The sequence below is a fragment of the Bos taurus genome, chromosome 6, assembly GCF_002263795.3.
Source record: "Bos taurus isolate L1 Dominette 01449 registration number 42190680 breed Hereford chromosome 6, ARS-UCD2.0, whole genome shotgun sequence".
NCBI classification, from domain to species: Eukaryota; Metazoa; Chordata; class Mammalia; order Artiodactyla; family Bovidae; genus Bos; species Bos taurus.
The window spans coordinates 102,004,172-102,031,704 of NC_037333.1; the positions used below are offsets into that span (position 1 = coordinate 102,004,172).

The following is a 27,533-nucleotide window of genomic DNA, read 5'->3' on the forward strand; positions in this document are numbered from 1 at the left end:
CAGCCTCTCAAAATGGATAACGTGCTAATGTTTTAGAAGCTATACAGCAGTTGATGGGCATTGTTGTGACTGACTTGCTTCTCCTTCTCACCCGCTACCTCCCCCAACATTGCCAAGTCCTAACTAGATGGTGCCCTCCTTTCTGTTTATTTTTGCTTCAGAAATCATCAGTTAGAGAAGTGAACAACTACAGCAATTTGAAAAAAATGTTTTTAATGTATTTATTTACAACTGTGCTGGGTCTTTATTGCTGCACAGCATGTGGGATCTTCCTGGATCCAGGGATCAGACCCATGTCTCCTGCATTGGCAGGTAGATTCTTTACCACTGAGTCACCAGGGAAGCCCAGCAATTTGAAATTTTTATTACTTACTTGGAACATTTCTTTTCACATGAGGGGAAGCCTTTGAACCTGAAGACTGGGGTTGGGATTGTCCTGGAAGTTTGATCAGGCTTCACTGGTGGCTCAGATGGTAAAGTATCCATCTGCCAATGCAGGAGACCCAGGATTCAATCCCTGGGTTTGGAAGATCCCCTGGAGAAGGGAATGGCAACCCATGCCAGTATTCTGGCCTGGAGAATTCCATGGTCAGAGGAACCTGGCATGCTACTGTTCATAAAGTCACAAAGAGACACTGAGTGACTAACACTTTCACACACACACACACACACACACACACACACATATATAAATATGTAAAACTGAATCACTTTGCTGTACAGCAGAAATTAACACAACATTATAAATCAGCTGAACTTCAGTTAACAAAAAAGTTTGTGCTTTATGAAGGTGTCTGACCTGAGATCTTTATTTCACTTGACAGCTCTGACTTAAAGGGCTCTTTGCTGATAAATGTTTGGAAGAAGTATTAATAGTAGAAGTTACCCTAAGGGGCTAAACTTATAAATTATTTGTCCTTTCGAGTATACTCCTTTCCCTTATTCACAGTTCTTCAGCTCTTTTTGAAAGCAAGGAACATATATTTGTGCTGGTCAGTGATATATTTGTACATCTACAGTAAATCTTCAGCTTCTCAGAATGTAAATGAAGAGCTTTTCATTAATAATAATTCTTGGTTCTCAAATATCTGGCATTGCTAGAAAAAGATGCATTCTGTTTTTATTCCCAACTGAATAAGTAATTGTGAATCCAAAGTTACTGGTATTCATAATTATTTTAGTGATGTAGATATAGAAGAAAATGTTCTATTTTTCAAGAGAAAAAAGTAGAGGTATTAAATGACAGAGAATAAAGCTTTTTTTTTTTTTTTAATGAGTTACTATTAGCCATGTTATAGAGACATCAGAGTTTATAATACTGGGTACTGAAAAATTTCCGTGCTTGGGTGAAAGGAAACAAATGATCATTCTGAACAGTGTTTGAAAATTTTGTTTATTTCAGAATTATAGTTACTGTAACACATAAATTAATATTTGGAAAATGGTAAAACTCCCAAATGCAGAAGTACCTCCTTTCACGGTAGAATCAACAGTCTTTTGGAATAGTCAATTTAATTCTTGGATTTCTGGCTTTAGTAGACCATATTCTAGGATCTCTTGCAGGACAGTATTTAACTTAACATTGTATACAAAGTTATGCTAGGGACTTGCATAATATTGAAGGGATATTCTGGTGAAGCTGTGAAGTGAAGCATATATGTGTTTTATATTAACTTTTTGGCTGTGCTGGGTCTTCATTGCTGTGCGTGGGCTTTCTCTAGTTACAGTGCTTAGGCTTCTCACTGCGATGGCTTCTCTTGGTTCAGAGCATAGCCTCTAGGCACACGGGCTTCAGTAGTTGCGGCATGTGGGCCAGTAGTTGCCCCAAGGCATATGAACTTCTCTTGGGCCAGTTATTGAACCTGTGTCCCTTGATTTGGCAGATGGATTGTTAACCACTGGACCACCAGGGAAGTCCAAAGCATATTTTAAATAATTATAAAAACTACTGCCAAAGTGCTGGACAATCATCTTCTCCAAAGTATTCCCCTTGGATCTCTATATATTTCCCAAATGATGGCTTGAACTATTCTGGGAGCACCCCTTTAGGATAATATATACCTGGTCTTAGACCAAAGGTCAAAAAAAATGGACAAGGAGAATAAGTTTATCAAGTGCCTGTTGTACAGAAGGTGTTACGTAAATGAGTCTGTTTTATGTTCTGCATAAGAAAAATCATTCTCATTCTTTAACATGCTTTGACCCCAATTATATAAATATTATTCTCTGGGCTTGATGCCAGGCAATTTGGAGATGCTTCCAAAAGTTGCCTCCATTCATCCATTCAGTACTTAATTCTTAAACACATGCTATGTGGCTGGTGCTTGGGGAAACAATAGCCAACAAGATAAAGTCCTTGTCTTCATGTCTTGTAGCTAAATGCAGGTGGCATATAATACAAACTAGGTGATGTGATAGGGACAGGCTTGAGGAGGCATTTGGGGTGGTGGTGATGTTGATACTTCTGGGAGGCTCAGGAAAGTCTCTCAGAGAAGGTGGCATTTGATCTGGAACCTGAATGGTGAGAGGGAGGCAGATAATACTTGCCACCTTAAAAAAGGCTTGTTGGGCTGCAGGCTCTAAAGACATTTGAAAGCCAAGGAAACCAACCCTGAATGTTCACTGAAGGAATGATGCTGAAGCTCTAGTATACTTTGGCCGTGTGATGCAAAGAGCTCAGTCATTGGAAAAGACCCTGATGCTGGGTAAGATTGATGGCAGAAGGAGAAGGGGCCAGGAGAGGATGAGATTGCTGGATAGCATCACTGACTCAGTGGATGTGAGTTGAGAAAACTCTGAAAGAGAGCGGAGGACAGAGGAGCCAGGTGTGCTGCAGTCCATGGAGTTGCAAAGAGTTGGACACGACTGAGCGACTGAGCAGCAACAATTCTTATTGGAAGTGACTCAGTTCAGTTTAGTCACTCAGTCATGTCCGACTCTTTGCAACCGCCTGGACTGCAGCACACCAGGCTTCCCTGTCCATCACCAACTCCCGGACCTTGCTCAAACTCATGTTCATCGAGTCGGTGATGCCATCCAGCCATCTCATCCTCTGTCATCTCCTTCTCCTGCCTTCAATCTTTCCTAGCATCAGGGTCTTTTTCAACGAGTCAGCTCTTCGCATCAGGTGGCCAAAGTATTGGAGTTTCAGCTTCAACATCAATCCTTCCAATGAACACTCAGGACTGATTTCCTTTAGGATTGATTGGTTGGATTTCCAAGGGACTCTCAAGAGTCTTCTCCAACACCACAGTTCAAAAGCATCAATTCTTTGGCTCTCAGCTTTCTTTATAGTCCAACTCTCACATTCATACATGACTACTGAAAAAACCGTAGCTTTGATTAGATGGTCCTTTGTCGGCAAAGTAATGTCTCTGCTTTTTAGTATGCTATCTAGGGTCTAGTGGAAGTGACTACTTTGAAATAATTATGTGCATATGGAAGACAAATATGGGAGGGTGTCTGTCCTTAAGGGTCTATTTAAGTCTTATTTTTAATCATACTGCTAATTTACTTGAGTAAGTGACCCCAGAGTTTGCCCACTCAGCCACCCTGCAGAGGCCTCTGACGCCTTCCATAACCTATAACCTACCTCTTCACCTCCTTCTTTATGCTCCCCCAACACCCCAAACACACACACACACTTCCCACTCTGGCCACATTGACCTCTCTCCTGTTTCCTGTGCCCTGATCACCCTCCTGCATTTCTTGCACTGTGCCCCCTCCTTGGATGTCATCCCTTCACCAGTCCAGTCTTCCCTGACTAACCTGATATAGAAGAACAACACATAGCCACTTTCTCTCTTATGCTTTTCTCCCCTCTGCAGGCTTGTTACACATTGAGAAAGAATGTACTTTGGTTACTTACCTGCCTCCCCTGGGCTCTGAGTGCACAAGACAGGGATTTCTATCTGCTTAGAGTTGTATCCATAAAGTCCAGAGCAGGGCCTGGCACATAGTAAATACTCAGAATAAATACGGAAGGAGAAAACATTGCACATAAACTTGATTAAATACCTGTAAGCAATGTTTAATAGAATATCATTTTCAGTAATCATTCTTCTAGATTTTGTTTCCAGTTGTCTAGTATGTCATCTTGTACTAGTATCTTATTTATCATACTTAATGACTTAATCTTATTTATTAACTTCAATGGGCTTCCCTGGTGGCTCAGACAGTAAAGAATCTGCTTGCAGTGCAGACCTGGGTTTGATCCCTGGGTTGGGAAGATCCCCGGGAGAAGGGAATGGCTAGCCACTCCAGTATTCTTGCCTGGAGACTCCTATGGATGGAAGAACATATCTGGCTATGGTCCCTAGGGTCACAAAGAACTGGACATGATGGAGCTATTAACACACACAGACTTCAACTTTTCCTTCATTTATACCCTTGTGATTTTTCTCATGTCCTTGTTTGACTTCAGAAAGTCTTCACTTCATCCATGGAGTTTAAATAATCTTTCACACCTCTATAATTTTTGTCTTATTAACCTTAAGGTCACATACTATGGTGAATCAGGTATCCAGTGACTTATCCCTCTGCCCTGGTAGCCCACCATCTCCCATAGACGGTCTCTCCTAAACTTGAATTCTGCCAACTACTGTCACCATTTGGAGAGTCTCCAGTTTTATGCTGTGTCACAGTGTCTTAGGGGCTCCGCTTTTTTATTTAAAAAAAATTAATGGTATGTGGAGCCCTCTAAATAACTTGTCACCTCCCATCACCTCCTGCACAAAGCATTTGCAGTCCTTATTTCTGCCCTTCACCAAAAAAGAAATCCAATCCTGATGTAATTTAAACATTTGGGAAATATGAGAATTGTGCAGGTTTACACGTTCTCACATGCTCATTAGTGGTTTTTGAAAAGTACGTATCACTTCATTTGCCATTGTGGGCACGCCTAGTGCCAGGTTTGTGACTTATTAATCACAAGCAACTACTTTGAGCTTGCCTCCACTTGCTCTTTTCCAAATCAAAGGTATGGCCCGATCATAGGAAATGTTAAGCTAAGAAATCAGCGTATTGAAAGAGTTTGGGGTTCTGAATTAAGATGTTACAGCATATTGGCAGTGGAAGCTTTGGGTAAGCCTAGTACAAGGGATAGTAAAAGAATAAAGGCTTGTCTGGTGTGTCTTCACACAGTAACCATCAGGCTCTGAGCTGCTGAAGCATGCCTGCTGGAACCTGCGTGCAGCTCTTTCAGCTTTGCAGAACAGCTGTCTGAAGAATGCATTTGTTTCAGAGGGGTTTGAGGATTGTTTGTAACCCTTCAGTAAGAAGTTCTCATAACCGATCATGTAAAATGTGGTTAAACCTACATGGTAGTTCAAAGAGTCGCTTTACCTGAGCATTTGCTTTCTTTTGAACAGTGCCAGGCCTGGCCGTATGGTTCCCTATGCTTTGAAATAACTTTTTTTTTTTCCCCCTTTGAGTTTGGAAATGAAATTCGTTATTTGACCAGTTTGAATAGTATGTAAACTAGTCCATCCTAAAGGAAATCAGTCCTGAATATTCATTGAAAGGACTGATGCTGAAGCTGAAACTCCCATACTTTGGCCACCTGATGCAAAGAACTGACTCATTTGAAAAGACCCTGATGCTGGGTAAGTTTGAAGGCAGGAGGAGAATAGTGTATTCATTTTACTCCAGCAGTATAGTTCGTACTTTCTTTTAAACCAGAGTCTTTCTCTCAGTGGCTTCTGGCACTTAGTTTTCATGCACTCAGTTAGGTTTTTTAACCACTGTCTTCTGTTGGCCAGAGCTAGGAGATGGTATCCAATGAAATGGCTTTTGCATGCCAGCTCCAGCATATAACCAACTTCATGATTTTAGGCAAGTTAGGTGGCTAGTCTGAGCTGTTTCCTCATCCCTTAGGATGTGAGGGGGTGATCAGAGCCAGCCCATGGGGTTGTGCATAGAATCACTGCAAGTTCAGATCACAGAAACAACACAGCTATGTTGTACTGTTACTTAATCAGCAAAAGGGTGCTGTTCATTCAGCCAGTTTCTTAGGCTGCCTGCCAAATTCTAGATAAAATATGAAGGCGAAAATCATATTTTCGCCTTCATATTTTCTGACTTGATCCTACCTCAGAAAAGCTTACAGTTCAGTATGGCCCTTGGGTCTAAAGTTTCTTAACTTAGGTTTTATTGGTATGAAGGAGACTAGATCTAAGAGGTTTGCTTCTCTTTTAGTTGGTGCAAAGATGCTCACCCAAATGTGCTGTAATTTGTCATCTTGACATTCAAAGACCAGTCTATTGCATATATCAATAGAGTACAGTATGTGAAGCATAGTATAGTAATATATCTTATATGAAGATCCTAAAACATAACTAGTATGGTAATTTAGTGATATGCATGGCCTCAAATTCAGATATTTGTGGCACAAGTAGGGGAGTTTAGCAACTCATCCCTTTAAACATAACACCTTTACCTGTCTTCAAGTTACATTTTTTCCCAACTGTATAGATTCTTTTTTTAAAAAATTATAATGGCATTAATGTTTAATTTTCTATATTAACAAAACTTAGTCATGTTTTTTAAGTAACCTTTTTTCTTTTTAGAGATACAATATATGTTTGATATCTGAAACTTGACAAAATATCTCTTTCCCCAATACTGATTTATATTGAGCTACCCATCACTAATGATATACTAAACCTTGGTTTCTGGAAGATTCTGTGGCTACTGCTGGCTGAGTTGCAAGACATAATACACTGTGTCTGCTGACTCTTGTGTCAAATAAATGATGCCCATGAATTTCGATTAAGTGAAATGTTGGATTGGCCATTAAGTTTATTCATGCTTTCCTGTAAGACGGCATGGACAACCCAAAGGAACTTTTGGCTAACCTAATACCACGTGTAAATCCTTAGTACATCCTACATAAGTGTTTGGTTCTGTTTGACCTTATTGGTTTCTTCTCTCTGTCTCTCTTTTTCTTTTTGAGTTAATGCTTCTTTGGAGATATCTTTAGCAGTCTCTTTTACAGGTCACTATCAGTCAGCCCTTTCGGTCGTGAATAACCTGCAGGCTTGTTTTGTTACCATCTGCCTACCTAATGCTCTGAAGAGGAGAAGGATCTACGAGCATTTTTACAGTCCCTTTTTATCCCCTCAGCAAGTAGAGTAAAAGTCAGGACAAGTACCTTCTGAGTTACTGAACATACAGTATCTTATATACTTTCTGACTTGAGAGTATATATGCACAGAAGCTCGGCATTCAGTAGCTAAGCAAACAAAGTTTTTAGTTAGTCTTCTGCTTGCAACAGGAAGTGTGGTTGGATTACATGATCATTGATGTTTCAGGAAATTAAGGCAAATCAGCTTTATACAAAACAAACCCAATGACTGGGAAACAAAGAGGTCCATTTACTGTGGTTTTGTTGTTGCTGGTTTATACTGAATATACTTTGCCAGGTTTTTTTTTTTCTCCCTAGTTATATTATATCTAACATTTCTTCCAAAGATATATCTTTTTTTTAAATTTTTTTTTTTTATTGAAGGATAATTGCTTTACACAAAGATATATCTTTTATCTTCTGCTTGTGTGTATCCCAGCCAGGCTGTTTTTAAAGCAATAAACCTGTTGAGTGACTTTTTCTTGTACATCATTATGATTGCTGCTGCCAAGTTCTGCATCTGAAGGCTGTGTCTTCTATCCTTGCTAAAATAGGAATTTAGCTTCTACTTGGTAAATATTGGGCTTCCCAGGTGGCAGGAGATGCGGAAGACTTGGGTTCAATCCCTGGGTTGGGAAGATCCCCTGGAGGAGGAAATGGCAACCCACTTCAGTATTCTTGCCTGGAGAAACCCATGGACTCAGGAGGTCCAGGGTGGGCTATAGTCTGAAGGATTGCAAAGAGTCAGACACGGATGAACATACATAGAAAAATATCGAGCAAGGTCTACATTTACAAGTGGCTAACAGTTTTCATTTTTTGTGAAGAAACTTATCACAAGATGTTTTTTAGTGCATTTGTTGGTGAAAATAAGTCCTTGGCAGAATTAGGACATTGCACACAGGCAGTCATTTTGAAAGAGCCAAGTTTTATCCTTTACTTTCATTAGAAAATAAAGTGGTTTTTTTTTTTTTTACCATAGATTCCCCAAAAAATAATGCCTGCTTACTTCAGTGGCAGGTTAGCAACTGAACAATGAGTTTGCAATAAAAATTGTTTTTTAAGAATATCGAAGAGGTATTTTTAGAAGTACTGAAGGATTGTAACTTCTGTATAATTTGCTTTTTGGAACATCACTAATACTCCCTCTTTTTTCCCGTAGTTTCACTTACAGCATTTCCTCAAATAGTCATGCTTGTAAATTTGGGGGAAGTGGGAGGGAACAATTACTGATTTATTCCTTTGATGTTGGCTATCTCCATGGAAGAAGGTAAAGAAGAGGACAGGAAGGGAAGGGGCTAAGATCGGAGTAAACATGTACAGATTGGAAAATGTTTGCTTTTGATATTTAGGTTCATCATAAACCTGAATGCCTAGAGATAAGTCTTAATATAACTTTGAAGACATGAACTGAGTTTCTTTCATATTTCTATCTGAATGATAGCAGTAAGGTTAATCATTTTTTAGACAACAGTACTATCTGCATTACTACTGCTTTGTCCACTGATTAGTGTTCAAGCAGACAGAAGAAGAGGTTTGTGTGTGTGTGAAAAAGTTCAATGTTAATGTCTTTTGGACAAAGATGTAACGTAATTGGTGACAGTTGCCTCAATAAGCTTCATACATCTTATCCTATATTTATTAAATTAATATAGTTACTTTTAATAACATTTTATTTAATAATTTAATAATAAGTATTATTAAATAAGTATTAAAATAATCACAGAAGTATTAAATTAATAATGGTGCTTTTGAAGTGTCGGGCACTGTTTTCGTTGTTGTTTTCTTGTGTGGATGTGGAACTTAAGTCTCAGGGCTGGCAACAAACCCCTTGTAGAACTTGTAGTTCTGCTTTTAATGCTCCGAATGTGTGAAACAGTCAGCTTTGAAATGATAAGGAGCTTGGACTGAACAGGTTTCTGTGTTTAAATTGTAAAACTTAACATTTCCAGGAAAATGAAGCATTTGGTGAATAAAGAAAAGTTATGCCTGTCCCACCCCCTCTTGTTTCATTAAGCACTTTTTCCTGTTTATATGTGAAAAAAGGTTTTTGGACATTATTTTAAATTCTGCAATGTCTCTGCCCCTGCCTGTTCCAGCATGCTCAAAGATGACCTTCAGCTCAGTGACAGTGAGGACAGTGACAGCGATCAAGTAAGTTCTGTACACCCCATAATACCAAGACTCCTTTAATCCTCAGTATTTCTGAGCCACTTACCCTGTTTTTTTGTTCTCTTCCTGGTCCTTCTTCCCCTTACTGTGAATGTCTAGACCTCAGAGAAGCCTCCTTTCGCACCTGCACCTCCAAGGTACTGTGTTCTGGTCTCTCCCCATCTATACAGAATGTTTGCTTTTTCTACCAAATGGGGAAATTAGTCTTATTTAGTACTTTCATGGCGTCTTCATGGGAGGAGATGGAAGATCACAGGTAAAAGAAAGGACCTGTTTAATATTGCGGAAGCTTAAGTCAGCCCTCGAGAGGTTGTTTATAAAACAGAAAGAGTCCCTGTGTCCACCTGAATCTTTAGCTGGCTTTGTATGTTTAAAATTTGAGCCTTTAAAATAAGCTTCAATCACTTCCATCAGTATTATGTAACCAGCATTTGAGAAGTCATATTGAAGAGCCCAGTGTTTTTATGAAAGAGACAGGTTTACTATGTCTTCAAAACTAAAGCCAAATTATTTCTAGAAGTTGTTTTCCATAGTCCCTGTCTTCGCAGTTGTGTCGATTTTCCAGTTGTTTTAGGTGCTTTTTAAAAATGAACTGCAATACATTTTAGTGTGACAGAAAATGGCACCCTTTTCACTTTGTAAACAACCGTATTTTAGAAAATGTAATGCTTTCATTGCTGAAAATGGAAATTTTCTGAACTACCTTTATTTACCATATCCTCTGATACTGAATTTAATGATTTAATATGCCAGTACCTGACCTCCATGGACAGAGAGTTCAATTACCCCGTAGCTGTTTTAGTCCCTTGAGAGGTGGTCATCCATTTTGAGACAAGCTCACTGCTGAAAACCTCTCATCCAGCTGAGTTTCCTGTTAATGAGGGGGAAGGTCACTTAATTATGTGAGATCTTAAGGATTCATAAACTCTGCTTATTTATAGCTCATTTTGTTCAGTCATTTCTCATGACTTCTAACAACTTAGAAAATATGACAAAGTAACCTAACTTTGTCATAGGAGTGGATGAGGGGGGAAGAAAGAGAGAGAGAGAAAAAAAAATCCCTGCAAAGTGGAGGATACATCAGAGGCAGGAATAATATTGAAAGTGTATCTGTTTCTGACTCTCACTGGCTTAAGCTCGTTAGCTATTACAAATTTGAAATGAGAAAATTCTGGTTTTATATAGTGTTGTTTAAAAATCGCCTCAACTAGTGATTTTATTACTGTCTAATAAATTTTCATTATTCTAATATAGTTATTTAATGTATTGGTTATTTTGAAAATGTTCTGGGTAGATTTGGAGGCTTTCACAGTTGTAGTTATTAACTGCTTTGGCTAATTCCATCCGGGGCAAGGCTTTAAGATACGTGTTGCTATTCTTTGTCCAGCAGTATGTATGATCACTGTGTTTTCTCAGAGCCCTAGGGTTTTTGCCCTGTTCTGAAAACTTAACAGTTGTTATTCTCTCTGATATTCAGCTGATATTTGGGGATGATGTCTCATAAAGCAAGTCCATTTTATCATCTCCCCAAGAAGTGTGAGTGGATTATCACTTTCCAAAGGAACCCCATTTGTATTCAGCAGCCTCTGGCTACTCTGCAGTTGGTTCTCATATCAAGCATGCAGGGACACTTGAATGGATTGGCTGTTCTTTTATAAGTCAACTTCTTTGGGTTTTATATTGCAGGCCTCAGCAAACTTAAAAGGTCAGAAAGTCATGGTTTTAGGCTTTGTAGACCGTAAAGCCTGTGCTGCAACTCTTCAGCTCTGCTTTTGTAGTACAGAAAGGATGCAGAAAATAAAGGGGTGTGGCTGTATTCCAATAAAACTTTATTTAGAAAAGCAGGCAGCCAGCTCAGGCTATGGTTTGTCAACGCCTGATCTGGAGCAGCTGGCATCTTGCAGTTTACATAGCTCGCAGTGTTCTTCAGAAAAATCCCCCAGGCTTTTGTTAGGCAATTATCTGGTGAACTGTTTCAAGGGTTTTCACTGATTTTTGAGCCACCATGGATAGGCCTTGCTCTCAACTGGATATCATGGTCATGCGCTGTAGTGCTACAAGGTAATCTTTTTTTTTTTTTTTTCAACTTTTTACTTTGTATTGGGGTATAGCTGATTAACAGTTGTGATAGTTTCAGGCAGACAGCAGAGGGACTCAGCCATACATGTATGTGTATCCATTCTCCCCTACACTCTGCTCCCATCCAGGCTGCCACATAACATTGAGCAGATTTCCATGTGCTACACTGTAGGTCTTTGTTGGTTACCCTTTTTTTTTTTTTTTGGATAGAGCATTAGTTTTTGCTAAGGCTTCTGTGATAGCACACTCTGGGTCAGGAAGATCCACTGGAGAAAGGATAGGCTACCCACTCCAGTATTCTTGGGTTCCCTTGTGACTCAGCTGGTAAAGAATCTGCTGGCAGTGCGGGAGACCTGGGTTTGATCCTGGGTTGGGAAGATCCCCTGGAGAAGGGAAAGGCTATCCACTCCACTATTCTGGCCTGGAAAATTCCGTGGAGTGTATGGTCCATGTGGTTGTAAAGAGTCCGACAGGACTGAGTGAGTTTCGCTTAGTTTTTATTTTATATATATATATATATATATATATTTTTTTTTTTTAACTTTAACAAATTTTTTAAAACTTTTTATGTTATATTGGGATATAGCCAATAAATGTTGTGATAATTTCAGGTGGGCAGCAAAGGGACCCAGCCACACATATACATGTATCCATTCTCCCCCAGACTCCTCTGCCACCCAGGCTGCCACATAACATGGAGCATTGTTCCGTGCACTACACAAGAGGAGGACCTGCAAGGTTCTCTTGTTCTTTCGAGTAGCAGAAGAGCGGGCAAAAAGCGGAGTGAGTAAAGAGGGAAGGAATCCGCCTCGCCTGGGTCTCTGATTGCCTCTGTCGCTTCCCCGCAGCGCTCCACCGGCGCTGCCAGCAGCCGCGGCCTCAGCACATTCCAGCAGCGCCGAATCGGAGAGCACCAGCGACTCCGACAGCTCCTCGGACTCGGAGAGCGAGAGCAGCTCCAGTGACAGCGAGGAGAACGAACCCCGAGAAGCCCCGGCTCCCGAGGTACCGGGGGCGGGGGCGCCGTCGACCTCGGGGCTGGAAGCCCGGGTGCCGCCCCGTCCCGTCCCGGGGGCGGCGCTTTCCTGCCTCGCTTTCCTGTTTGTGTTTACTTGCTCACCCGGCATCTGGTGGTGGAGCTTGGGGGGGCGAGGTCTTCTCCCTCCTGTTGAAAAGGATAGGTCCTTCCCTGTGGCTGCCAGAGCCCTTCTGAAAAGCAACTCATTGAGAACGTGTACACCCCCTTTTCTTTTCCCTTCTTTTGAGAACCGAAGACTCTGTTTTCAGTAGGCAGCTATTTTCATATTAATGAGAAAGCGTTCTGAAATTTCAGGAATGCATGAATTCAGTCAAAAGGAGGCAGCCTGTTTTAGCAAAGGGCAGGAACAGTGAACTAGAAAGAAGCCATCAGAGGTTCTATTTTTGAATCACTAAAAGCCTGTGCATTAAATGGATGGCAAAGTAGTTTTGCCAGAGCCATCTTTCTTGGTCCCTCTGCCCCAAGTTGCTTATCCGCTACCCTCCAGAGGTATTGTAAAGATAAACAGAGGAGACTGAAAGTCTCAGGCACTAAGTCTATCTGGAGGATATATGCTGTTTACTGGATTGCTGAGTACAAGAAGTGTAGTAACAATGAACAGAGTTGCCCAGTCTCTTCTAAACTTAGTGGAGCGACCCACTTGTATAGAGAAAAGTGTTCTGTGTATTTCAGGTAGGAATCCCAGGAAATGAGACTTTCTGATTAAAAAAGTGTTGACGTTTTCAGTATTTGTCTCTGCTGTTAAGAAAACAAGGCCACTGCGTTAGTGCATTAGCCAGACACGTCAGGAGATGGTGTCCTGACTGAAGAGCACAGTGTCTGAGGGCAAGGGAGGATGAGGACGGGGCTGAGTGTCATCGTGTTAGATGAGAGTTAATGTCTGGCATAGCGGTCAGTGCTCAGTAAATAGTTTTGGAGTGAATAAACATAGATGGGCATTAGTTGCACTTGAAGTGCCTTTCAGATTTTAGAAGCTGCTCTCTGTATTTCTGGGGGCTGATCTCTCCTGAGACACTAGTTGCTATTGAAGTAATTTTGCTGTGCCCCAGGGGGAAAAATACTGAATATTCTCTACAGAGAAACTATGTGCTTGTTCATAAGGTCTTTGCTTTAGGTCCCACCTTATTCATGAAGGAAAATCTGCATGCTTGTTTGGTTACTGTGATAAGCAAGAGAATCCAATTAAATCATAAAATTTGATTCAAATAAAATGGAAATGGCACAGATTTGGCTGAATAATTGAAACTCGGAAGAAAAAATTAATCTGGCATTTGTATTAATGAAACATTGGATTGGCCTAAAAGTTTGGTTGGGTTTTTCTGTAACATCTGATGGAAAAATCTGAACAAACTTTCCGGCCAACCCATTGGTTGTATCTTGCTGCTCAAGAGGTTATTAAATAGAATAGATTTAGAGACTCTTTGCTGGAAAATGATGTTCCCATTCTACTTTACTTTTTAAAAGTCGCTTTCCTCCATAGGCTCATATTTTACATTTCTGTTACTATGCAAACTTAGACTTCAGTATGGTCTGTTGGTTACATACCAAGGCTTGGCTTCCTCAGACCTGTTTTTGTCTTTGTCTAGGTTTGAAACCTTTAATTTTCCCCAAAGTTATTTAACAACCTTTCTTTCCTTTTAAAATAAGTACCTGCATTATGGTAAAACTGAGTTAGTCGAGCACTACATGAATTCCATAATAGCCCGTAGTTACTAGTTTTAACTTTTTCACTCTATGTTTTATTTTTAATGCTGAGAAGTTCGCTTCTTAAAAGTCTCCGTTTAAAATTCATTTGACCGAGTAGTCCAGTGATCTTGTGAGATAGGAAATGTTATATGTGTGCCAACAGGCTGGTGGTGAACTTGGGGGAAAGCCACTGTGAGTCTCAGCTTTATAGTGAGTCAGCATGTAAACCTCAGCTTTTTAGACTACATGGGACGCATCGACCTTTTACTGCTTAAGTAAAGTTCAGAGAAAAATGACTTCTATTCTCAGTTATTCAAGCATCTGCTTAGTTTTCTAATCTAATTCTTTCTAATCCACTGCTTTGGTAGTAAACTACCATGGTTGATTATCTGCTAAGCTCTTGATACTTTCTTCATAAATTATGTGATATGACCATGAACCCTGGAAGGTTGGGAGTTTTCTTTTCACCTGTAAGGAAGTATTAACACTAAGATTGAAACCCATAGCCATTTAACTAGGAAGCCTTTTATTCTTACAGCACCATGCCACTTCTCTCTATTTTTTATTTTTTCCTTCTAAGTCTTGGAGTTGTACTCCCTCACCACAGCTTTGTTGTTTTACAGAAACCGTGGATGTATGTTGCGCATAGCTCAGAGCTTTTCTTTCAGAATAAATGGAATTTGCATCCTGAGAAGTGAGAAGTGAAGAGACATACAGTCAGACGTTTATCAAAAGGCTCATATGTTTGTGCACCTCCTCTGTGCAGTGTTGGGGTTGGTCCAGCCCTGGGAGATTGGGGTGGGGCATGAGGAAAGGCTGAGGAAAAGCAAAAGTCCAAACCTTGATCCTGGCTAGTTTTCGTCAGTCCCGTATGTAAAACTTTCCCCCGTCTCAGCACTCAAATAATACCTAGCCTTAAAGGAATTTTGTCCATTTTACGTGGTCATAGTAAGCATACAAAAGGATCACTCCTACCCTTTCCCCTTGTCTGCACATACTCAGTTCTGCCCTGCAATTGGGCCATAGGCCTCCCTTCTGGCCATTTTTAGGACCACAGTGGAAGAAAATGTGTTTTATTTCTGTATCCAGGACATTCCTTTAGGGACTACTAAATGTATCTTAAAGTGCCCTGTTTGGGGTTGGGGGAGGGGAGCAGATGTTATTTATACCAGGAATGACCTCCCCTTTTGGTTCATGCATAAGCACTCCTCTAGAAAGCAAGAGGGTCCGTGGCTGTGGTGGGGCTGTGGGCATAGCCCTGATGAGGGGGCCCTGTACCTTTTCTGATCTGGCTCCTTCCCAGTGGGTTAGAACTACCACCCCCTCAAGTCTTTGCAAGAAACAGTGTCTGACAAGTAGACGTTGGGTGTGAATCTTTTCTCTACCCTAAACAGCCATCCCGTCTTGTTAGAGTATTCAGTGCAGTTTTAAATCATGTGGGACTTTGTTAGGGTAGCTCTTCCTTCTTCCCTCCCTCCTTGCTCTGAAATTCAAATAAGAGCATGGGGGATAGAGTTGGTATAAGTGGAGGGAGATACAAAGAAGATACATTGTCTTACGCAGGAAAACAACAACAAAATTCTGTAGCCCTCTTTCCTTAGAGTTCCTCTAAGTTCTGTTTTACTACCATTATACTAAGGCCAAACTAGCTACCTGACCAGTTTATTCCCTAAAATTTTTTCCTGGTCCCAAACCCTTTACATTATATCTACATATCTTAGACATATTACATTTGAATTTTTTTTTTTAATGAGTTGAATCATTTGGGATATCCCACTTGGGAAAATCATTAGCAGCAGTCTTATAAAATATCATCCACTTACTGGAGTGATTGCCTTATCCATAATGTAATCAGTTAAATTGAGATATCTTTCAATTAACTTCCCGGAGTGTTATGGAAATAATTTAGTCATACAAACCACCTGTCAGAATGGATCTTAAGAAAAACATGCAGCATGCCAGTGCTACACTGCCCTTTGAAAAAGAAAGTAATCACTAGTTACCCTGTTCACACATGAATATTTTCCCAAATAACATAAAATATATAGGTACAGTAATATACCAACATCCATGGAATTCTCCAGGCAAGAATACTGGAGTGGGTTGCCATTCCCTTCTCTAGGGGCTCTTCCCAACCCAGGGATCGAACCCAGGTCTCCCGCATTGCAGGCCGATTCTTTGCCATTCGAGCTACCCAGGAAGCCCCAAGATACCACTAGAAGTGCCGAAATAAATATCTCACGTACCCCAACCACTGTGTGCAAGACTAAAAGTAGAAGCCCAGTTGGGGAGAGAGAGAATGTGATGTACCAGTAGTCAGCAGCAAAGATTTCAGCACGATATCTGCTGTTAGGAAAACAGGAGAAGCCCGGGACTTTTGTATATTCTCCTAGTGAGTCGCACAGATAATCAGTATAATCTCACTGCTCTCAGTTGTGTGCTCTGGAGCCTCCCTGTGTTTCTTAGAAAAACAGGTGCTCATTCAGACCAGACTACCTGTAACAAGAGGCCTCGTGTTTGATTTTTAAAGAATTCAAAGGGGGAACTCATGGTTGACTAATGTGAACTCACTTAGTTCTTTTTACCCAGAAGTAAAATCTGAAATTCAGAAGACAGTGTATCTGTGATAAACTGTCATGTATTAGTGTTTTTAAGTACATTGAGAAATGAAATCAAGTCTTGAAAAAAGTCATTTTCAATTGATGAGTATGTCAAAAACAAAAAACAAAAAAAGGGATAAACCATGAAACCCATCCATAACCACTAAGACCTTCTTCTGAAAATCCTTGATAAAAGGATTCTTTTTGCTCTTCATTCTTTCCTATCATTTCCTGATAGGATAGTTCACAAGTCAGAATGAAAATTCTGTTTAAATTATACTGTAATTAGCAGTGAAACAAAATCTTTATTACACAGATTTCTCAGCAGTTGACAGTGGTCAGCACTGGTCAGTATCTAATGGTCTATTATTAGTCAGTGTCTGCTACAGCTGGAATTCCTGCAGCATGAACAATGGGAAGATTGTTTTAAGAGTTAATTGTTATAGGATTTAATCTGCAATTAGAGGGGGATCAAAAGGGCCTGAATTCTTAGGTTTGGAGTGACTGCATCTCCCCGGGACAGTCCTGTAGCAGTGGGTGACTAACCCAGAGGAGCAGTATCGTTACTGCTCAGCTAACCCTGTCTTCTTTTTCCTTGTTTGTAGCCCGAGCCTCCGACAACCAACAAATGGCAGCTGGACAACTGGCTGACCAAAGTCAGCCAGCCCGCGGTGCCCACCGAGGCCCCGGGTAGCACGGAGCCCCCGGCCCGACCCCCGGACACTAAGGGCAAGGGCGGCGACAGCGCCACCGCGGGTCACGAGCGCCCAGAGTCCAAAGAGCCTCCCCCCAAAGGCTCCAGCAAAGCCCCCCGGGTCCCATCCGAAGGCCCCCACGCGGGCAAGAGGAGCTGTCAGAAGTCCCCTACCCAGCAGGAGCCCCCCCAGCGGCAAACCGTGGGAAGCAAACAGCCGAAAAAGCCCATCAAGGCTTCCGCCCCCGGGCACGCGGATGCGCCTGCAGATGCGCGTGCCTGCCTGCAGGTGGAGAGCGAGCCCGGACTTCCTCCCCCGGCCTCCAGGGACCAGCCCTCCAAAGACAAGCCCAAGGTGAAGACGAAAGGGCGGCCCCGCGCCGCAGACAGCCGGGAGCCCAAGCCGGCGGTGCCCACCCCCAGCGACCGGAAGAAGCACCGCAGCGGCCCCCCGAAGGCGCCCCCGAAGGACGCGGCGGCAGAGGACCGGAGCCCCGAACACTTTGCGCTCGTTCCCCTGACCCAGAGCCAGGGCCCTGTCCGCGGTGGCAGCGGCGGCGCCGGCGCCAGGACTAGTGGCTGCAGGCTGGCTGTGGTGGTCCAGGAGGACCGCCGCAAAGACAAACCCCCGGTGCCTTCGAGAGACACCAAGCTGCTCTCCCCGCTCAGGGACGCTCCGCCGCCACAAAGCTTGGTGGTGAAGATCACACTCGACCTCCTGTCTCGGATACCCCAGCCCCCAGGGAAGGGCAGCCGCCCCAAGAAACCAGAAGACAAACAGCCACCAGCAGGGAAGAAGCCAGATCCTGAGAAGAGAAGCTCAGAAAACGCCAGCAAGTTAGCCAAAAAGAGAAAGGTGAGTGTGCGAGACTAACCTTCCCCTCCAGCCTGGACCGTGCCTGCTGCACACCAGGGGCTGTTTGGTGCTCCATTGTCTTAGAGGATTATGTTCACATAACCCTGAACTGTCTTAGAAGAGGCTGGAAATCTTTGGATTCCATGTTGCTTTTGTGACTAGTAGCAGTTAGTCTTTCATGTAGATAAGTGCTAATAAATGCCAGATTACTTCAGCTGAAATAAAGATGAGGCAGTCATTGAGAAGGACATACTGCTTTAGAATAATATAGCATTAAGGGTATGTGTTTTATCTATTTGGATAACATTGGTGTTTACCACCCGCCCCACTAGGTTTTCTCTTTTATTATTTTTATGTATGTTTTTTGGCTGTGCTGGGTCTTTGTTGCCACGTGGGTTTTGCTCTAGTTATGGAGAGCGAGCGTCTATTCTGTAGTTGTGGTGTGGGGGCTTCTCACTGTCGTGGCTTCTCTTATCGCAGAACATGAGCAGTAGGTGCACTGGCTCAGCAGTTGCAGGCCCCAGGCTCTGAAGCACTGGCTCTGTAGTTGCAGGCCCCAGGCTCTTGGCTCAGCAGTTGTGACGCATGGGCTTAGCTGCTCCATGACCTGTGGAATCTTCCCAGAGCAGGGATCAAACCTGTGTTCCTTGGCATTGACAGGCTGCTTCTTATCCTCTGTACTACCGGGGAGGTGCTGGCCCATTAGGTTTTCCTCTAGAAATTAAAACCTTATATGGAATGAAATGTTATTCTGATTTACTGACAGAAGTGATATACACTAAATGTTACTCCTGTGGTTTGATCTTTTTAATACTGATATTATGTCCATATTTTAACTCATGGTAACACACCTCGTTAATTTGAAACCACCATATTTAAGAATTTATGACCTCTGTGAATGACTTTTAATAATAAGCAGGGCATTGTGGGAAAAAGTTTTAGAGCTATTACAGAGATGGTTAGGGCATCTTTTTGAGCAATATAGGCTCTTATGGTGCATTGTGAAGTAGTCTGTCATTTAGCATAGTGTTTGGTATTTTGAACAGTGTCCTTTCAACTTTTATTCTGAATTACTAAGCTCTCGATGTATTTTTTTCACTGCTTCTGGGTGAAGAGAGATTAGTGAATTCCCCCCCTGCCCCAGTGACATTCCCAAACCAACCTATCCAAGATTCAAAATGAAAGACACAAGAAGGGCCAACTCTTTCCTGCCAAGAAGGAATAAAAAGTTTAACACTCCTGCAGATACATAAAAAACTTCTCAGTTACGGAAGTTGAGCTAAGAATAACAAGGACAGAAAGATCATGAAGCCTGCTGTCATGTCTGATTTGACTGATTACTCCATGAGGTTAAAAATATAACATGACTTTACCAAACAGTAAAGGCGACGGTTTCTCCAGCACCTTGTCCAGTGAGCCGCGAGGGTGTGTATTGCTACCGTAACTGCAGCGGGCGAGCCCCGTGGGGCTGGGATCCAGTGCGCTAACTGGCAGTGCTGTTTCAGCTAGAAGCAGACATTTTCCCGTGCCTGGTAACTTTTCCTTTTCCCTTCTTTTTGGCTGTGCTGGGTCTTTGCTGAGGCAGAGGGAGTTTCTTTATGGTTGTGGCTTAGTTGCCCCAAGGCATGTGGAATCTTATCTTGGTTCCTTGACCAGGGATCCAGCCCATATCGCCTGCATCAGAAGGCAGATTCTTTACCACTGGTCCACCAGGGAAGTCCCCTGATACCCTCTGAAACAATGTGTGTGTGTAAGAGGTGTGGAAACTTGATGGAGAAAATTGTGATGGACCAGGCTAGGGAAATGGTGCCTACACCTAACATGCCCGAGAAAGCCTGAAAAATACACTCTTTTTACCTCCTCCTGGGAAGTCTTTTATCACCTGTCTCCCAGCTACCATAACCTTGGGTTGGCCAAAAAGGTCATTCAGTTTTTTTCCATTACAGCTTATGGAAAAACCCAAACGAACTTTTTGGCCAGCCCCAATGTTATCTAGTCTCCACGGCTGACCTTTAGCATCAACTCGAGTGGGGAGAAGTATTAGCTTCTAAAGCACTTACTAACCAGGTGGGAACTGGAGTCTCCCTGGATGGTTGTCAGCTCGGTCCACCCTCCAGCGCAAGTCTAGAAGCTCTGTCTAGCTCCACCAAGGGAAGCCAGCTATCAGCCCTTGGCTGAGCTCTGCTAGGGCAGCTCATTCATCTTCCTGTTCAAAGGATAGAGAGGTAATGACCCCCTCATCTTAGGCAAGTACATGCTTGCTTTAAACCTCTGGCAAACAGCTGAGCGGTCTGGCCTTGGGAACAGCCTGCCTGTTTGCTGTGGGAGTGACAGGATCAGTGTCTGAACCGGTCATTCCAAATCCTGGCTGCATGTCCCTGTCTGCTGGGGATGCCCTGGCTACTGGTGGAGGGATGAGCACCACCCTGCATGCTCCCCATTGGTGGTTTTATTTCTTCTTTTTTGTTTTACTTACTATTCTCCCCTCCCCCACATTTTAAAAATTTATGTTAAATTAGAGGATAAGCTTTACAAGGTTGGGTTGGTTTCAGCCAAAATATACATATGGCCCCTCCCTGTTAAACCTCCCTCCCACTCCCCTCATATCATCTAACTCCTCAGATTGGTGGTGCTGGTTTAGTCACAAGTCGTGTCCGACTCTTGTGACCCCATGGACGGGGTCTGTAGCCCTCCAGGCTCCTCTGTCCATGGGATTCTCCAGGCAACAGTACTGGAGTGGGTTGCCATTTCCTTCTCCAGGGCGTCTTCCCGACCCGGGAATTGAACCTGGGTCTCCTGCACTGTAGGCAGAAAACTCCTCAGATTTTCTAATACCTAAGGCTCTGGAGCAGAAGCTTGTCACCAGGGCAGGATTGTACAGAGCTAGTGGTTTGGACTGAGAAATCTCTCCAGGGTGGTGCTTTTAGACATCATGGATCTAGGAATTCCTGGTCTGAAGTATGTCACTAGTTAGAAACACTACTTAGGAGCCTTTAGACAAATATCAACAGCGGCTGACTGTGTAGTTGCTTCCTGATCAGAGAACCGTGTGTCATTGGTTTTACTTCCTGCTGGATTCCAGCTGGTGTTAAGACTGAACACTGCCCCCTCAGGTGCTCTCTGTGAGGGCCAGGCTCCCCACTCTCTTGCCAAGACCCTGACTCTGCTTGCTCAGGGCACCGTGGCTGCCCTGTTTGATGAGTGGGGCTGCTCCGTGGGCAGCCCAAGTCTCTCTCTCTCTTTAAATTTAATTTATTTGGCTGTGCTAGGTGTTCGTTTCAGTGTGTGGAATCTTTAGTTTCAGCACGTGGGGTCTCGTTCCCTGACTAGGGATTGAACCCAGGCCCTCTGCATTGGAAGTGCAGACCACTGGACCACCAGGGAAGTCCCACCCAGGTCTCTTTTTAAGCTTGGGTGCTTTCTTCCATATTTGTATAGTGTTCATGTTCTTCAGGGCTTCCCTGGTGGCCCAGAGGGTAAAGCGTCTGCCTACAATGCAGGAGAGCCGGGTTCGATCCCTGGGTCGGGAAGATTCCCCTGGAGAAGGAAATGGCAACCCACTCCAGTATTCTTGCCTGGAAAATCCCATGGACAGAGGATCCTGGCAGGCTACAGTCCATGGGGTCGCAAAGAGTCAGATACAACTGAGTGACTGCACTTTCACTTCTCACTTTCATCTTCTTCATATGGAGTGTGAACACTAGAAAAAGCTGCATGAAGAAGTAGTGAGAGCAATTGAATAATGTACCTGCTCCTTCCCATCCCTTTCTTGCCATGAAAGTTAACAGGTATTTTCAGAGTGTTAACAGATTCTTGAGGGGGCTTTCCCAGTGGCTCACCAGTAAAGAATCTGCCTGCAATGCAAGAGATGCATGCAGATGCGAGTTCGATCCCGAGGTTGGGAAGATCCCCTGGAGAAGGAAATGGCAGCCCCCTCCAGTATTCTTGCCTGCAGAATCCCCATGGACAGAGGATCCTGGCAGGCTACAGTCCACGGAGTCCCAAAGAGTCGGACAGGACTGAGCACACACACACACACACATGCACACGCAGCAGATCCTTGAAGCCATTTTAGACTCAAAAGTGTGAGAAGATGATTGTAGAGAGTTAGTGGTGGTTAACAGCTGTGATGAATCCATTGAATGTGGTGCCTATAGAAGTGTATTTGTATTTTTTTCTTCTACTTTGTAAAGTAGTCGGTTGGGGACACTTCATGCGAAAAAGTAGAGAAAATCATGAGGGCAAATGGGCATGAACTTACATGGTCCTCCTTGCATAAACTACAGAATTTCTTCAACCTGATTACAGTTTAGAATTTAAACTAGAACTTATATTTTCTTTTATATAATTTTTAGGCTTCCTGTTTTCCAGACTTGGAAGGGAAGTTGAAGTTTAGAGGCGCAGCACAGTGTATAATCAAGGCGGTACAAAGGGAAGGATTCGAAAAGCACCAAATGTTCCGAGAGCTGAGCCTTGCTCAAGGCGCTTTTCTAGGTGTTGTTGGTGTTCAGTTACAAGGGTGACTCTGTCCTTCGTTACCTCTCATAGATAATCTCAACTAATTCAGTCACCTACGGAAGTCTTTCAAACAAAACTCTAGACTATCTCAGCAGTTGTTTAGACAAATGCCAGAACAGGGAGGTTACGTTCGTGCAGGTCTTTCCCTTCTTCTGAATAACTGCTTTACTGACCGAGAGGCCTGGAGACTTTTGGAAGCACATTGCAGTGCATGGTTTACATGTGTTTTGAAGAAGGGGGAGGGAAATTATGGGATCTGGTGGGAAAATGTGCATTTTTATTGCTTGATGGTTGGTTCAAACCTTCCCTTCTATCCAAGATCAGCCTGTTTTCTCTTGGGTTGTTTCTCCAGATAGACATTCCCGGTTATTATCCTTCAAAATCAAGGGTTTGAAGTCATCCCTATAATTTCCTAAAACCACTTACATCTAATTTCTTCATGCCTGTTAGTTACCCTAAAAACATCATATGGAGAGCTGTTTTAGGGCCAGTCTAATGCCTGTGTTTGCCTGATGAGAAACAAGGGGGAAAGTGGATACATTTTGCCCTTCTGTGGTGCTTAGCCCGGTGAATATAGCCCGCCTTCTCAGTCTCCACCCTCATTCTTGGGGTCAGCTTGGACTTGTCTGCCTTGTCGTCTCACCGAGCCTCTGGCAGAGGCAGATCTTGGCCAAGTACCTGAACATCCCCAAAGGCTGCCTCTCCACTTTTGCTCTGCTCCATGTGCTACCAAGTCGATTCGCTTCCCCGCGGGAGAGGGTGATAGAGTTTAGGACTGGAGCACTGAGACCCATGTATCTCGTATTCAGCCGCTGCCGTTCACAGATGGGATCCAGAAAGGCTTGAGGGCTTCCCCCTGATGGCTTGGCGGTAAAGAATCCACCTGCAAAGTGGGAGATGCGAGTTCCGTTCCTGGGTTGGGAAGATCCCCTGGAGGAGGAAATGGCAACCCACTCTAGTATTCTTGCCTGGGAGATCCCATGGACAGAGGAGCCTTAACAGTGGGACACAACTTAGCGACAACAAACTCCCCTTTTACTTGCAGTACCTGGCTGGTGAGTTGGGTGCCCTGGAGGCCTCCTCTCCAGAAACCAGCTCAGCAGAGCACAGCCCCAGCGCTTCCTTTTATGGTCATCATTCTTGCCCTTTGGCTCCATGCCGCAGGTGGAGCAGCCTTTGGCAGGTAATCTGAGGCTTCCTGAGCCAACAGGTTCAGAAAAGTCAACAAGTCAATCAAGAGGAGCCTCCTCCTGGTGGAGATGTGGGCACCATGGAGACACTTTTTCTGAAAAAAGGGAGCTTCCAAGACCCAGACCTGAGACTTGATCTGTGGATAAGCCCCTGGGCAGAGGAGACTCTTTTTCCTCCTGAAAAAAAGCATCGTGCTTACCTCTCTTTCAAATGGTCTCTTGACCCAGAAACATCTCGGGAACTCCTCACCTTCTGTTTTCCAGTCCTGGATCAAGTCTGCGCCCCCCCCCCCCCGCCCCTCCCTCCCCCGCCACCCCGCCCCGGATGAGACAACTCCGTCTCTAGCGGCCCTTTGCCTAATCCTAGATCCACTTGGAGAGGTAGTGTAGGCTGGCTCCCGTGCCAGTGGAGAAAGTTCAGGGATGCCTCTGGGACTGTTCCTGCAGAGGATGAGAGCGTTCCAAGTACGAAAATACCAACCCCAGGCTCATAGGAGCGCACTCCATCAAAGCAGACACAGTCACCAGAAGGGAATTTTGCTTAATTGGTGTAATGGCTTACCAGCTTCCCTGGTGGTTCAGATGGTAAAGAATCTGCCTGCAATGCAGCAGGCCTGGGTTCGATCCCTGGGTTGGGAAGATCCCCTGGAGGAGGGAATGGCCACCCACTGCAGTATTCTTACCTGGAGACTCCCATGGACAGAGGAACCTAGCGGGGTATGGTCCATGGGGTCACAAAGAGTTGGACACGACTGAGCACCTAACCCTTTCTACCAGCCGACAGAATATTACCGGCTTCTAAGTTGCTGCATTCAGTATAAAGCAGATTATTCCAGTAAGTGCCAGCACAGTTGTTAAAGCTGGTGTCAAAGTTGATCCTTGGTTCTGGGCTGTTCTCTTGAGTCACCAGTTGGCACAAGCCAGAGTTAAACCAGTTTGTGAGGATTGACTCACTAGGAATCATATTTTCATGTGTGGTTTGTAAGGCCTGCCACTTTGGCTTCTAGTCGTAACTAGCATGTCCTAAGCAGCATGAAGGTATACAAACAAAAATTAACTCTTCTGCCTCTGGAGTTTGCTGTTTTCTTTAGAAAATAACCTTGTGGGCCATTTATACTTAACTTTATCTTCAGGACTTACCCTTTGTGGTGTTAACTGCCTGGAGATGCCTTCTATTTAAAGCAGTATGAGGACTTCCCTTGTAGAGTGGTGGGCTTAGAATCCACCTACCTGTGCGGGGGACATGGGTTTAATCGCTGGTCCAGGAAGATCCCATATTCCTGCGGGGCCAGAAAGCTCGTGCACCACAGCTGCTGAGCCCACGCTCCAGGGCCCGTGAGCTGCAACTTCTAAAGCCCAAGTGCCCTGGGTCCTGTGCTCTGCAAGATGAGAAGCCCGATCCGTGCAATGAAGAGTGGCCCCCCACTTGCCGCAACTAAAGAAAGCCTGAGTGCCAATGAAGTCCTAGCACAGCCAAAAAAATAAATTAAAAAAAAAAAACAAACAAACTATGATTGGGACTCTGCTCTTCCACTGTAGGGGATGAGGGTTCAGTCCTCGCCAGGGAACTAAGATGCTACGTGCCGTGCGCTGTGGCTGGGAAAACAGCAAAACAACCCTATAAAAAAAAGTGAAGTGAAAGTCGCTCAGTCATGTCCGACTCTTTGCAACCCCATGGACTATACAGTCCATGGAATTCTCCAGGCCAGAATACTGGAGTGGGTAGCCTTTCCCTTCTCCAGGGGATCTTCCCAACCCAGGGATCGATCCTAGGTCTCCCGCGTTGCGGGCGGATTCTTTACCAGCTGAGACACAGTGTATTAGTAATTAACTTCGTGTGCGAGTTAATTATCTCTCTGGGTATTTTAGCACATTCTGTGACTTTTCCCAAAGATAAATTTCCCACCTCTTGCAATGTTTGCTGCGCCAGCTGTGTGGCCTTTAATCTAAAACTCAAGAGAAATTCACCGGGGCCGTTGGTAGCAGAGCCTGTTAGGCACAGTGGGTGTAGTGATGAGGGTTCCCACTAGGAGAAGAGTTCTGTTTTAACCAGTCGTTTCCGGTTTATTCTGTTTTTCTCTGCCAACATCCAGAGTACCTGTAAAGTGTTCCCATTGTGAATTGTTGAATGGAGGGTGAGTTACATGCTGAGCCCCAGCAGGCTCCCCCTGGCCACTGCCAGGGCCCCCCTCTCATCTCTCTTGACGTGTGCCCAGGGCTTGTGCTGCTGCCACACGAGAAACAAACAGCCATGTGAAATCACTTGCTGTATTTCAGTTGTGCCCGTGGGATGTGCTTATTTGCATTATATGTTTGCTCCTTGCTAGGTCCTTCAAGATCTGTTTATCCCCCAGTCTTTCATCACGAGCGACTGATTTGTTTTTCTTTTATCTAACCTGTACATCGAATAGTTCTTCATTTGCCTCAGCTCATTGGAAGTTCAAGGTCCATTTTGCATGTCACCTCTAGAAAAGTGTAAAGAACAGTAGCAATATCATGCGACCTAATTTTACATTTTCATAATTTTACATTCTCTAGTAGCCACGTTAAAAAATATTAAAAGGAAAAAAACAGTGAAAGCAATATTAAATAGTTTCCAGTGTATCTAAAATATTGGCACTTCAGCATTTCATCAGTAGAAAAATAATTACATTCTCCGTTTTTCCACAAAGTTCTTGACTTCACTTGTCACTCTGGACTTGCTGGCTCTGGGACAGAGTGTGAGACAGTGCGGGATTGTCTCCAGGGGTACCAGCCTTGGCTCAGAGTTTCTTTCTCCACCCATATTTTCCCCTCTTCTGTGCGCACACCAGGAGATGAAAACTAAATATCCTTATAAGCCACCTTATCTTTTGAAACAAGAGATAAATGTTTTTGGCAGAGTTTGCGAAGGGCTGGATTGAGACACACTCCTGAGCACCTGTGCCTGGAGAATGCGGGGGTCGGAGGGGGTAGGGTACGGTGTGTCTCTGCCTTTTCCCTACTTTTGAGCAAGGCCACACTGTTTATTAGCAGAGCTTGAGCCCACACATCTTAATTTATTCATTTTTCTTGGAGACATTCAGAGAACAAGGGAGAGACTGTGGTGAAAACCAGGGCCTCCCACAATTGGATCACGTGAAAAATGTTTTTCCCAGTTAAGACTCTAAGAGAGGATTTTGGGTTTTTAGGGATTGGCCTAGATTGGCTGATGGTGTCCCAGATTTCTTTCCTGGTGAGCTGTCAGAGGAGTTTAGTTCTGATGCACCTGAGCTGATTGAAGGACCCCCCCCCACTGATCACTTGGTTGTCCTTGTTAGAAGCTAGTAACTCCTCCCCACAGGCCATCACGTGAGCTTAGGCCTGTGGGAAGGACCCTCTGTAAACTGGATGTACATGTTGTCATGGAATAACACAACTGTTGTGCTTCCTGGGAAGAGGAAAACCTGGTTCTTTCCTTTCTGGGTATCCTTCTTTTCCTGGGTGTGAGGAATAGTCCTTCCTGAAGCACAGGTCTGTCTCAGTGTAAATCACATCAGATCTGTACGGCCTGCCGCCTCCCTCTCCCAGAACGCAGTGTAGGTGCTTAAAGGTTGC

At 43.7% G+C, this 27,533-nt stretch overlaps 1 protein-coding gene and 1 non-coding gene across 12 annotated transcripts in view; both read left to right on the forward strand.

The window, feature by feature from the left end:
- The window catches only part of AFF1 (ALF transcription elongation factor 1), a 197,222-nt gene that overhangs the window by 151,501 nt on the left and 18,188 nt on the right, over positions 1–27,533 (forward strand). For all 11 annotated transcript variants that reach the window (XM_059887671.1, XM_059887672.1, XM_024993466.2 and 8 more), the window contains 4 exons: positions 9,223–9,277; positions 9,395–9,432; positions 12,223–12,379; positions 17,305–18,249. In XM_059887671.1, the coding sequence (XP_059743654.1) occupies positions 9,223–9,277; positions 9,395–9,432; positions 12,223–12,379; positions 17,305–18,249 (1,195 nt within the window). The remainder of the gene's footprint in view (positions 1–9,222; positions 9,278–9,394; positions 9,433–12,222; positions 12,380–17,304; positions 18,250–27,533) is intronic.
- On the forward strand, positions 13,712–13,771 carry MIR2284AB (microRNA mir-2284ab). Its single transcript, NR_107842.1, has one exon. It is a non-coding gene; the product is annotated as a microRNA mir-2284ab (primary transcript).